We start from the raw sequence: 12,947 nt of genomic DNA, 5'->3' as shown, positions 1-12,947 counted from the left end.
TGCTGCTCCTTGGGCCCTCGTGCAATGTGGGAATGACACGTATTACTATCCAAATGACGGCATCCATCTTCTCCAACTAGACTGGAGCCATCCCCTCCCTGATCCACAACTCAAAGTCCAACTGCAGGCCCGACTGGCCCATGGTCACACTAAATGATATTGAGGGGGTGTCTTTGGTGCTGCCACGCCGCTCGTTTGGTGCAACTTTCAGCCCGCTTGATACAGCGAGGAAGCCTTGACCATGTGGAGCGAATGCACATGGCGAATCCTCCCTGCTATATACCACCGGCATGGATTTGCATTTGCTGAAAGAGGGAGGGGTCCCCCTACGCCAATGTGCCCCTAGCGTTCTCTGTAATGTACAGCCCAACTGAATCACGTGTGGAATACATGTCTAAAATATTACACAACTGTCAAAAAAGATCATTTACAAATCATAAGAAAGGCCGACTGATTACATGGTGACTCTGCAGAGAAAGGTCTAATGGGTAATAGAATCCATACTTGTTGATACAATGTCAACACAGAACTTTTTTGCAACAGAAGGGTCCCCAAAATTAAAATTCACACAGAAGGTCAAACACACACTTCGCTATCAGTGTATCCAATCTGACAATACACTTATAAAGAAAGAATGTGAAACATACAAACAACATTCCTTAAACAAGTCCCTTAATACATATCTATGTTATCCATCTATCTATCTATCTATCTATCTATCTATCTATCTATCTATCTATCTATCTATCTATCTATCTATCTATCTATCTACGAATTTAACTCTATGAATTAAGTTCAGCTTCGGACTGAGGGTCTGTTTATATGTGCTCAATGCACAACACGTGACAGTATAATTTGATATATGAGGTTATTTATGTGTGGGCAAACATAAGGGCATTATTACGCCACATTCATGTAGCCTAATTATTGTATATAAGTTATCCTATATGAGTTATGATGGGCAAATTAAAAAAGTTCATTATCTTTACAATAAACTATAAATCGAAACTATACAGTATTAACTTTAACTTCATTTTCCTATAATTGTATTTTTTATTGCAACCTATAGGCTATATTATCTGCTCATCATTTAGGAAACTGCAAGATTTTGACTATTTCACGAAGAAAAATGTGTTGGAAAAATAAGTTTATGTGGGTGTTGCCTCCACCCTAACCCTGCAATTGCCAGTACAAAATGCTATGGTTTGAGCTGAAATGATAGTATCGTGTCCCTGCAGTGTTTGTTAATGAAAAGGCCTAGGTGTGCATGCTCATGTAAAGCAGGTTACAAAGGGAGTGTTGGTTTAGTGGGCCCTTCAGCCACTGGCTCAGACTGGGGCCATGACTGCTGCCTCAGTGGGTTTACTCCTCTGCTGCTGAACAAACACACAAAGTGCTCTGATTGGTCGGGAGGGCTGTCCAATCAGAGGGCTGCAGAGCCGCTCCGTACTACTTCTGCTGGCTCTGCCTCAACGCGCTCATTCATTGGCTCCTCGGCTCGACTATTCTATATGAATCAGCGCGCCAATTATGCATTTCTGCCCATGTTTCCTCTGTTAGGCTTTGTCATAAGTCATAAAGATGTAACGAAACACGAGCCGGAGATCAAAATCGCGGCACTTTTCAGGACTGTTATCATCTTTTCAGGAAGTTTAGGCTGTGTTTACATTTTGGGGAAACTCGTATAAATAGCTGAAGCAAATAGACAATAAAAGAGAAGGTTTAAAAGGCGCTTTAAAGTCACTTCGTATACCAATTTAATCACTTTATAATTTGTTTCAAGTTTCAAGTGCCGAAAAGTTTCTTATTAAGTTCAACTGGTTATATCCTTATTCTCCTCCTGTATTGACCTATATGAGAAATTAATTAAACCAAAGCGCTTTCCGTTGGCCTAGTTAGGTTGATACAATTTTTTAATAAACCATTTTATTTGGCTTTAATGATTTCCACTGCAAATAAAATAAAGAAAAGCACACAGAGGAACTAAGCCTAAGTGTGCTCTGCCTGTTGAATGGTGCCACATAGATGGCAGAGATGTGGACTGGACGTATAGAGACAGCAGTCATGTGAGTTCTCGGCCGGCTCTGTCGGTTTAAATGAACTGATGCATGGCTGCAGCCTGCCTGTGTGTGTGTGTGTGAGTGTGTGTGTCTGTGTGTGAGTGTGAGTGTATGTGTGAGTGTGTGGCTGCAGGCTCTGCAGGAGAAGTGAATGTATCGTTGAGGAATGTACAGAAAGTCTCCCCGCCCCCAGTTTCACAGGACTCCTCGCTATGGACAAATTCCATAGGGGCAAACTGACATAAAGTTTCAGACTAGACTGCATCCTATGTGGGAAGATTTGCTGCGGCTAATGTCAGTGTAGGAAAAAGAACTGACAAAATCGATCTGGTTAAAGATAGTCTTGGATATTTCTAGAGAAAGACAAGAGGAGAAGGGAGGTAGATTGTTTAAGTAAAACGCAGCTTATAGCCCAACTTTGAGCTGTTGGCCTCACTAAGAGATATAGGCGTCGCCAAACGCAAGACAAAACCCTTAAAGCTACACTGAAATCAAAAGGATTCTGTTTTCCGGTGAGCTTGCTTTATTTTTTTATTTACTGCAAGGCGATTCAAATCTATAACAATGTTTTCTTTCCACTTTAGTAGTGTAATCAGTAAATCCACTGACTGACCGCTTCGGACAGAGTCAGGGAACACTGGTGAACGCCATGTTGAGGAGAATGTGGAGCCTCACAGCAACATTAACTGATGGAAACAATATCCCATTTCAACCTAGTGCAAGCCTTTTTTATTTATTTATTTTTGTTGGTCCAGACACATGTTTTGCATTTACATCAAGTGGTTTGATGCAGGCACCAAAACAAAATACTGGAAGCTTTTTGTCCACAGATTCTCCTATGGGATGGCACCCCTCATCTCATTAGAAAATGGCGGTTTGTGTCCCCTCAAAACACATACCAAGAAACATTTATTTTTAACAGTAAATAATGAGTTAATGCTAAGTGGCAAAACGTTAAAATATGAACTATATTCAATGTAACCTCTTTGTTATTTTTAAAAGAATAATGCATGTTAAGAAACTATCGTTTTTCTTATTTTCTCGTCACTTCCACTGTTTTTCTACCAAAAACTCAAATGTTGCAAATTACTATGAAAAAGTTGATTAAATCTAGATCAATACCAGCAGAAAAGATTATTTAAAGGTTGCTATATTTTTTAAAGGAATAACTGGCCCTTTGTTTGGTTGAAAATAGCTCAGGAAAGCTATTAATAGCAGCCACACATGCAATCCGTCATGTTTTCTTTCACAACTCTCCCTGTAATTTCTCATTCAATATTAGTTTAATTGAAAGCAGTTCGATTGTATGCACACACTGCATTTCACACGATGTACAGTGTGTAAAAGAATGTGTTGGAAATTCTAATTTCTTTTTACTTTTCTCTATTTCAACAAAAATGCAGTTTTTTGTTATAAACATCTGCTGATTTTTTGTGTTTTTTGTTACCTCAAGTTGACTGCACCTTTATTGTTATTTAGCATTTTGCTCAAATTAACAGCACATTCATGCAGTACAAACGTCTGATGAAGGTGGGTGTTTTCACGTATAGTCACATGAATATTTGCAGACTTTTTAGCCACACATTGCAGATATGTTGCATGGCCATGCTTGAGCATGTTGCTTTGTCTCTAGTGTAGAAGAACTTTCTTCCTGGCTGTTGTTGTTGTTTGCTGTTTGTTGGCTGCTGTTGTTTTCAGCACCTTGATTGATTTGTGACTGTGATTTGTGTTGAGAAATGTACCATTTAAACAGCCCAAAAGCAATCAATTTCTTCCAATATCTTGTTTTCTAAAAGAACAGAGAAGCAGGATTTGTTGTGCCTCAAGCTTTCACACTTATAATTTTACATTAGATTGTGTTTACTGCAAAATCAAGTGCAGTATTTATTGAATCTGGAATGGACACTCTCAGGTGGAAAAGTTTCTGCAAATTCTTGCAAACAAATAAAACTGTTATTTTCCTCATATGAATACTGATGTTATGTAAAAGTGCTAGAGATAATAACAACTTGTTGATTTTGGTAAATAATTTAAGCAATTCAAATTATTTGATCTTTGAATTAACATGACTTTTGTACCAGCAAAATGTTATGGCAGAGTAATTCACTTTTCAGCTATCTGTGGATTGTCCTTTGTTTATATGTAACAGTTATATAAAGTGATACTGAAATTATTTTTTGGGAACAAATTAGCAAACCCTTTAACAACAATTAAAATACATTTCTGACTTAGTAAAGAACTGTTTCTTTATTATTATTACCATGTGAAAAAAACACCAAACATCAAATTTCTATTAGATGCAAATAGATAAATGCAATCAAGTTCATTCAACAAATGCCATTTTCAGAAATCAATGAAACTGAGTAAGATGAAGAATTTAAGACACATTCAAAGTAAAATGATTTTAAAAGGCTCTGTTGTACCACTATATCATCAAGAACTCTAACTGATCAGCATGATTTAATAGCAAACAGTTGTTAATGTTTATTATACCCTATGGACTCTTGTGTTTACAGCTTAGACATGAAAAACTCACATGTAGAGAAGTTTAGCCTACAGCCCTCACAGCTGCTGCTGTCCTCAAAACACACAGAATACAACATGTTGTTGTCGATTAACCTTCAGGCATTGTCCAGTAGTTAAGGTGTGTTTCCTTACAGGGTTTTTTTTTTAACAAATACATCATGTCAAGGCTACAGGTTGCACCTCATCTACCTTTGGTGTGTTTGATCCATTAATTTATGTTCTTGTAAAACTATATGATGAAGTTCATGAATAACAGAGACAAATTAATTGTATGCAGAATCAGAATACACACCATGTGTCTGGCCCCGATGAAGAAACATTGATTTTTACTCATCTTTTTCATAAAGTAGTAGATATAGATTGTTTCCTCCAATAGTATGAAACCTTTTACCTATTCTGTCCCCTACTGGTCAACATATGTGTAAATGGCCCCTGCAGAGACACCTGTGTCGGGGCAATTTAAGTGAAAAATAAAATGTGTATCATAACCTTGCATCTAGCCATAAAATCTAGTGTGTTATCAACATTTTGTTCAATCTGCGCACATTTTCTCTATGAATGAAACTGTTAAGAAGTGGCTGTGAGACATTGGATCAAGGGGAAAATTGTATAGTTTACTTTATTTTATTAGCCAAACCTCTACAGAAAAGAATGCTAATAATTTAGGTTCACTCAATGTAAAAAAAAAAAAAGTGTTTAAAATGAGTTCACACACAATAGATATCAGAGTATATGGCTTTGACTGTTGGATAATCATTGAGAAAGACCTCATACTTTGACCCTTCTGTCCTGCCTGCTAGTGGTTACCTTGGAACCTGAAAAATTATCTTTGAGTCGGTGTGAATGAACGCATAACTCTGAGGGGCCCCATGAGATGTCAGCAGTGATTATTAACCCCATTTGATTGAAGTGCTTTATTATTGGGGCTAAGGTCTACAGATAGAGACCTCCATTTCTTCAGGTTTGCTTTTGTGATTAGCCATTCAATCTCAAGATCTTGTTTGCTCTCGGGCTGTATCAATTTAGTATCTTAACCTCCATCTATCGGGGACAAAACCTGATCATGTTGTCTAGATGCAATCTGCCAGCTCTTGTTTAAATGCAGGAAAATGTGTCTGTATGAAGAGCAAACTTGGCTCTGTCCTGTCATCATTTCATAATGTAAAGCACATTTGTTTAAAAAAAATGGAAATGTTGTAGTGATGTTATTGATGAGGTGATATACACCATATACACATGGTACAAGTCATTTTAATGTTTTTTTTTTTTTTTTTTAAACAAAGCAGCTCTTTTGTTGCAACGTCATATGTATATTGAGAAATGCAATGTAACAACAGAATATACTGCAATATGTTCTTTAACTTGTGAACTTTACATCATATGTATTAACCACCCAATAAAAGTTTTTTTTTCATGTTTCCACTGGTGTGGCTTGAATGAGAGAAAATTAAACTTTTAGAGAATATATTGTGGTTTTTGAGTGTGACTCCAGATCAACTACTTTTACATTTTTTATTAACATGAGCTTATCATGCACATCATCTTGGCGCTGGTCTTTGTCTGTGAAATTCTCCTAGCTCGTTTTCCCACCTCACCCACACAACTTTTATAACTCCCACCTAGACAACTAAAGCTCAACTTCAATTTCATGCACATTAAGTCAGAAAACCACGTTACAAACTTTGGAGTTTTCATATATTTGTATTTCCATACAAAGAAACAATTAAAAAAAAACATAACAGAGCAAATGCCCGTGGGTTGGCTGAAGAGTGCTACTTCACAAATGCAAGTTATAAAACCCCCCCCCAAAAAAACAGGTGCTCTTTGGATCAAGGACATATCATGAGATCAAAAAGAGGTTTGACTTGTCCTTTGCTTTGATTATGTCATTTCAACAAAAAAATATTTAAAAAAACCAAAGGTACACTGCTTTGCAAAACTTAAAAAGCCTTTAATAAATGGCTTCGTGCCCTGAAGAAGACTGAGTAGAAACAAGAGCTAAGCCCATTTATTAAACGCTTTTCAGTTTTGCATATCAGTGTGCCTTAGTTTAATTTCGTTTTTCTAATTGATAACGAAGCAAATTACAAGTCTTACTATTCTCTTTTATTGGTCTCACAATAAAAAAAAAAAAAAACAATACATGATAAAACTGTGGAGAAACTCATGACTTTCTCAACTTAAAAAAAAAAAAAAAGTTATTCCAAATGTGAGCAGAGACCCCAACCACTGATTGATGGTAGCACTTCATATTATAGCCCCATTTACCTTTTACTTACCAGTAGGCTCAGTTATTCCCACAGGACATTGAGATTAAGTTATATTCAACCAATACATATACAAACTTTATTGTTTGAGTTATTTCTTAATACATGTAGTAAAAATGACACCATTATCAGCTTCAACCCAGTTTACCTTCCCCATTATGACAAAAACCCTCATAATAGAGACCAAAGTAATATACCAACAACACAGCTCATTCACCGTCATTTGACAGAAAAAAAGGAATCACTGCTACAGAAAATGAAGAAGGAAGGAAGGATGCAAGTTGAATAATGATGCAACAGTAACCAACAGTTGTTGAGTTCTTTGCTCACACCAGACATTGATGCGCGAAAACGCCTAAAAATTAAGACATCTATTGCATGTAAACAAGAACTATCTCAAACTTAAGAGTTCTGTTGATATACACATGCTAATTGAAAATATACCCTCTGACACACCTTGATGAATCACACACCATCAATTATTGGAGGGAAGCTCAATGTTGTAAAAAGCAACTTAGTATCGCCCTGCAAAAAGAAAATAGAAAATGTATATTAGTACATATAAATGTCAAGTGCATTACTGATAGAAATATATAAGCTTTCAGCAATGATCGAAGTACAGGAGTCGGTTCCAATATGCATACTAACGGCAGTCTGATTTGATGTCTAAATAATGATACAATAGTTAAGCGAGTATTGTATGCTTCACACTTACGTGGGCTGTAGGAGCGAGACCGTGAGCGAGACCTGTATCGACTGTAGTAGGGTGATGGAGAGCGTTTGCGACTGCAAAGAGACAAAGAAAAATTTGAAATGTTCTCCCACGCAATAGTGCAACACTGACTTTGTACTCACAAATTATAACTCACCTATACCTATAGTCATACTCGTCATATCTGTCGTAACGGTCATAGCCACGGTCATAATAGGAGTCTCTCCCCCTCCTGCTGCTGCTGCCGCTGCCGCCGCCGCCGCCGCCACCACCACCACCACTGCTGCCACCACCACCTCCGCCGCCACCACCACCATTGCTGTTGAAATGAGAAAATAAAAAAGGCCATGACTTCCAGGAGCCTTGTCTCTAGAGAAACATGGCACCATGTCCAAATAGGTATAAAATGTTACATTTTACCAATATGTTTCAAGAAGAGATGCACAACCAGATATACAACAATGATATAAGTGAGCGCTGACCTCAGAACAATATACCTTGCATCCCAGTTCTTTACTCCTGACTACTCAAATGTACAGTTATGTGCATTCAAGTAATGAATATCTAATGCCACATAATAGGTAAAAGGGAACTTGACATCAGCGCTGATCTTACTGAGTTGGTCGGCCCATGTAGATTCCTGGTGTGGGGGTATGGGCACGTTTGGTAATGGAATAATCCACTCTGATGCGCCTCCCGTCCAGCTCCATGCCGTTGGCTCGCTCCATTGCCTGGGGAACACAAGAGGGAGGAGAAGACATAGATGTTATCACTTTATTGCTAGCTTTGGTAAATTAAATTCACAAAAGACCACCTACAATACACAGTATCCCCTGGCAAGGGATGCATGGCTGTGAGATGAGGTAATTTGTGGCAAGGCAGACACCTAGTGGTGTACTCAGGTAATCACACCTAAATAAAGACTAAACACTGTCAGAGAGGGATAGACCTTTGGACCTGCATGCAATCCAAACATGAAAAGTGCTAAGTGGGCAGAAATCATTGCAAAGACTACACTTAACACTTTATATCAATATTCTTCGCCACTGGTTCTCACCAGCAGTCATGCAGCAGCCTTCTTATTCTAGCTATCTAAATCAGGGGATATTCTACATTTAGGATGACAGATAAATGAAATTAACTACAGTACCAGTCAGAAGTTAAGACACAACCTTCCATTCACTTGAATGGGAAAGTGTTTGAACTTTTGACTGCTACTGTACATAAATACACAAAAAATAAAAACAGAAAACAAATGACTATCCAGGACCAGGCCTGAAGATCACTGGCTATCTGATCAATAAATAATAAATAAATACCACAAACATTTCCCTCACCTCTTTGGAATCCTCAATTCTCTCAAAGTAAACGAAGGCAAAGCCCCGGGAGCGACCTGTGCGCTGGTCGTACACCACATTGACCCCGGCAAGCGGACCATAGCGTGAAAACACCTCCCTTAGGTCACGCTCTGTGGTGTACAGGCTCAAACCAAACACCCCCAAACACGTGCTGGGGTCAGGGTTTGCCTGGAAGGGTCAAAAACAAAAAGGTCAGAGTTGATATTGTGGCTTACAGCATCCTTTATAGATTTAGTATGCAAAACATGCTTCTTCATGCACAGGCAGTTTTTCACATGTTTAATGCACTGGGTACATTTCTAAAACAAGTATAGAAAACAACAAGGCACCAGGGAAAATATGCTGTACTAATTCATACTTTATACGCTATGTCTTCTGGCTTATAATTAGGGCACTTCATTAGTTTCTACTAAATAAGTGACAGATCTACGTATAAGTTAACAATGGGTACAAAAACGTTTTCCTCCAAGCATCTCCAACAGTAAATGCTCAGTGGGTAAACTATGACAGCTTTAATAACCCCTTAAACAGCTTTCAAAAGAGATACCCATGAGAGACAGCTGGTATATTCAAAAGGTTCCCTATAAAAATACTACTGTCAAAAGATCAAGTCTAGAAATGAATTAACTTCAGTGGTATATTTATGTTATATATCAGTTTTATATATTTATATTTGCTATGTCATGTCATGATTGTCAAAATGAAACAGCATATATTATAAGTTAAATACAAAAGAAATGCATACACACATGCACTTACTGAAATCATCATTTGATATTAGTGCAATATAATTACAAAAATATAGACTTGACACTAGTGCATGTTTTTGCCAAGTACTGATAAGCTGCCTTATACCCACTTGGCACCAATGATTCCAATGTTGATACAGGATTTATACTCAAAGTGTACAGTCTACAATTTATTTATAAATGTCATGAATTCAAATAGGTGCTTCTTTATACAGGTAATAAGTGTCTTTTTTTCAACCAAGCAACTTTTTTTTGGAAATACAGGTTTGACCCTGATTGCAAATATGGGTTTGACCTGATTTCAAGGTAGGTCATCTATGCATGCAGCTGGACAAGGGTCTTGGTGTAAAGTGGAAGGACATATTAATCACTCCTGCCCAATTTTACAAACAATGGTGTACACTGATGAAAAGAAAGATAAGTACTTGATAGGTGGCCCATCCAATGTGCATGTCTGAATATAACAAGTTCTGTCATTTTCACTGGATTTTATATCGCCCTTTTACCATTGATCTAGTATAACACCCAGGGTATGCCCCTTTGTCCCACACACAAACATTACATTGCCCTTGCCCAAAATATGTCAGAAGGTCCACATACCCTAACATCAGCATCACCGCCGCATGCTTCTTTTGTGAAGTCATTGCTCTGTTGATATAATGAAAGGAGGGGAGGGTTAAACAAAGGGGTTATTAAATGTCATGTCAGAGTGGTTTCCCACAGCATTCATTACAATCATATCAAGTTACTTCCTCACAAATAGTTCACTTACTCTTGATTTTAAAAAGTGTCAGTTCAATCATATAATCCTTGTAAATATGTTTGTAATAATCCAACTCCAAGCCATATGCAAAACTTCACTTTGTTTATGAATGTTTTATGAATGTTAACACATTTTAAATTATTTTGTTTGCTATGGCCACTCGGATTTATCTAAATGAAAAGATACAAATTCTGAAACTGTTAGATATTAAATTACAACAGTTTTAAAGGATCAAAATGTCACTATTAACATCATGTAAATGTGTGTGGGCATACTCAAAGTGGCTGTTGGCTCTATGGCCTACTGTACTTCGCTTTAAATTCAGATCTCTATACACTCACCCTACTGCCAGCGTGACGGCGACGGTTGGACATTGGGGAGGTGCTCTGGCTCTTCCTGCGCCGGTATTCAGGACTGTAGGAACGAGAGCGGGACTTCCTGCGGTGGGAATAGGACCGAGAACGTGAGCGGCTACAGCGCCGGTTTGAGTGCCGCCTAGAACGAGACCTGAATAGGATGAGATGGAAGAGAGGGAAAAAAGAAAACTGTGTAACCGTGTCACATATTTATTTCACATCACCATATCACAAAGGTTATTTTAAAACAGCAACATACCTTGATTTTGACCGAGAGTGGGATCGAGACTCGGAGCGCTTGGAGGCTCGGGATGGGCTCGGGGAGCCGGACCTGCTCTCGGACTTGACCCGAGCTGGACTCCCGCGATCCGATTTAGATGGGGAGCGCGACCCCTATTGCCACAGCAGTATGTTAACAACTTTTTCGTGGACAAACATGTCATGTACAGAGTAATGAGATTTTGTAAATATGTTGCACACGTAAACCTGTCTAAAATCTACAGCTTATGTACTGTGGAGGAAAGGGTTAGTCAACTTATTTCAATGACTAACTCTTTGTTTTACAATGTAATATAATATTAACCATATACAACAGTGTACATGACAGGTCTATTTCCATGTCCACCTGGGCCATCAAGGGAAAAAATAAAACATGCATTTTCATGTTACAAAAAGAGAGCATGGTAAAGAAAAGACATTTGTGACACAAGCAGTATATTTACTTAACCTAGGGACACATTCATTCTTCCAGATTCTTTACACGCTACTCCCTTCTCTCGGGATTTCTATCCTTCTTCATTCTTCTTTTTTCAGTTTTCTCATTTTCTGATTCCAGGTCTGTTTTTCCTCTCTTCACCCAAACTGAAACCAGTTTTCATTTTAAGCCATTACACTGCAAGCGCGTCTATCTGACACCAATCTTCCGTCACATTTTCCTCCCTTTCCACTTCTATGTTCTGCTCTGTAAATGTTTTCATTAGCCTTCTTTTATCTTGACAATTTTCTTCACCATTCTTGGATAAAACTCTTCAAATCCTTCACGATCAATAACCTTAATGAAAAAAGAACATTCAATAAAATTAAGATCATAGGTTTATGAAAAGGAAAATGTCTTTAATAAATAAAGATAATGAACACTGAATGCAGTAGTTACATTGTTGCTATATTAAGTATGAGCACAAAAATTGAAGTTAATATGGTAACAAGTAAAGAGCTTAGATACATGTAGCTTTTCTTAAGCAGAGCGTGAAAGTAGGGAAGGAAGAGTGGCTTAGGACTAATTACATTTCATTTCAGACAAAAAAAAACCCTCGTGTTTCCAACGTGCATCAATGACTGCAGTAATAATAGTGCATTCGACGGTAGATAGCTCGTAATATAAGTCATAAGCGAATGTGCCAGCTGCAATAAGAATGAACTGATAACGTAAAACTATGACAATTTGCAGATACCAAAGTCTAACCCTGGAGCTGTTTTAAGCTAGCGGTAACTAGCTTACTAGCAAAGCTGAAACCGTCCATGTGTGTGTGTGTGGGGGGGGGGGGGGGGGGGGACTTTAGTGCACAAGTATTGTTGGCTTAAGACAAAACCATATAAATAAAAATGGCCGCCTCTATAAAAGGTTAACCATACCGCCAACAATAAAACGAAACTTACAACGATACGCAATTTATTTAACGCTTCGTGCTCCTTGTCGGCAGCCACACGGGAGACAGAGAGAAAAGGAGGAAAGGGAGATATTCGACGTAATTCAGTGTGATTACTTACCCGTCCTTCATAGTTTCCATCCTCAATGTCACTCATGTTTCAGTACAGCTAATAACAACCAAAGTACTATCACAGAAATAGCTTAGCACGGTGGTTTAACGCAATGTTTTAATCTGTCCGGTTGCTAACTAGAAGATGGCGCGTGAAGTGGCTGCTATGTTTATGTACTGCAGGGTCTGACGTCATCTCCTGTCTCGCCCCCTTCATGCAAACAAACGCTTGCCGTGTATTTGAACGTCTCACGGCCTACACTGTACGCCGGGGGAGTGGAGCTAGAAAATAACATGAGATGCATTTACTGAAGTACAAGCACTTCAAAACTGTGTTCTCACTTTAGTACTTGAGTAAATTGTTACCGTCCACTACTTGCCCATGACAAGGCGAGATTT

The 12,947-nt window shown here is 38.2% G+C and overlaps 1 protein-coding gene across 2 annotated transcripts; it reads right to left on the bottom strand.

The window, feature by feature from the left end:
- Positions 1-6,918: 6,918 nt before the first annotated feature.
- Positions 6,919-12,714, bottom strand: tra2a (transformer 2 alpha homolog). 2 transcript variants are annotated; one of them, XM_062435954.1, is made up of 9 exons: positions 12,559-12,714; positions 11,051-11,184; positions 10,777-10,942; positions 10,273-10,320; positions 8,903-9,091; positions 8,181-8,296; positions 7,723-7,884; positions 7,569-7,639; positions 6,919-7,378 (listed from the first exon to the last, which is right to left on the bottom strand). In XM_062435954.1, exons 1-9 carry the CDS (start codon positions 12,592-12,594, stop codon positions 7,368-7,370), a joined length of 933 nt encoding a protein of 310 aa, XP_062291938.1. In that variant the 5' UTR covers positions 12,595-12,714; the 3' UTR covers positions 6,919-7,367. The 2 variants fall into 2 exon arrangements, with proteins under 2 accessions (XP_062291938.1, XP_062291939.1); XM_062435955.1 differs by having other exon boundaries at positions 7,723-7,845.
- Between the last annotated feature and the right edge of the window lie 233 nt (positions 12,715-12,947).

Source organism: Scomber scombrus, chromosome 16 (genome assembly GCF_963691925.1).
Source record: "Scomber scombrus chromosome 16, fScoSco1.1, whole genome shotgun sequence".
Classification (NCBI taxonomy): domain Eukaryota; kingdom Metazoa; phylum Chordata; class Actinopteri; order Scombriformes; family Scombridae; genus Scomber; species Scomber scombrus.
Note: the sequence above shows the minus strand (reverse complement) of the source record. Positions and strands in the feature narration are given on the sequence as shown.

Coding starts and splice junctions, on each gene's coding strand:
- tra2a (XM_062435954.1), bottom strand. CDS start 12,594: ATGAGTGACATTGAGGATGGAAACTATGAAGGACGG. Junction 10,321..10,776: donor GCCGTCACGCTGGCAGTAGG/GTGAGTGTATAG, acceptor TTATATCAACAG/AGCAATGACTTCACAAAAGA. Junction 7,640..7,722: donor GAGTATGACTATAGGTATAG/GTGAGTTATAAT, acceptor GTCTCTTTGCAG/TCGCAAACGCTCTCCATCAC.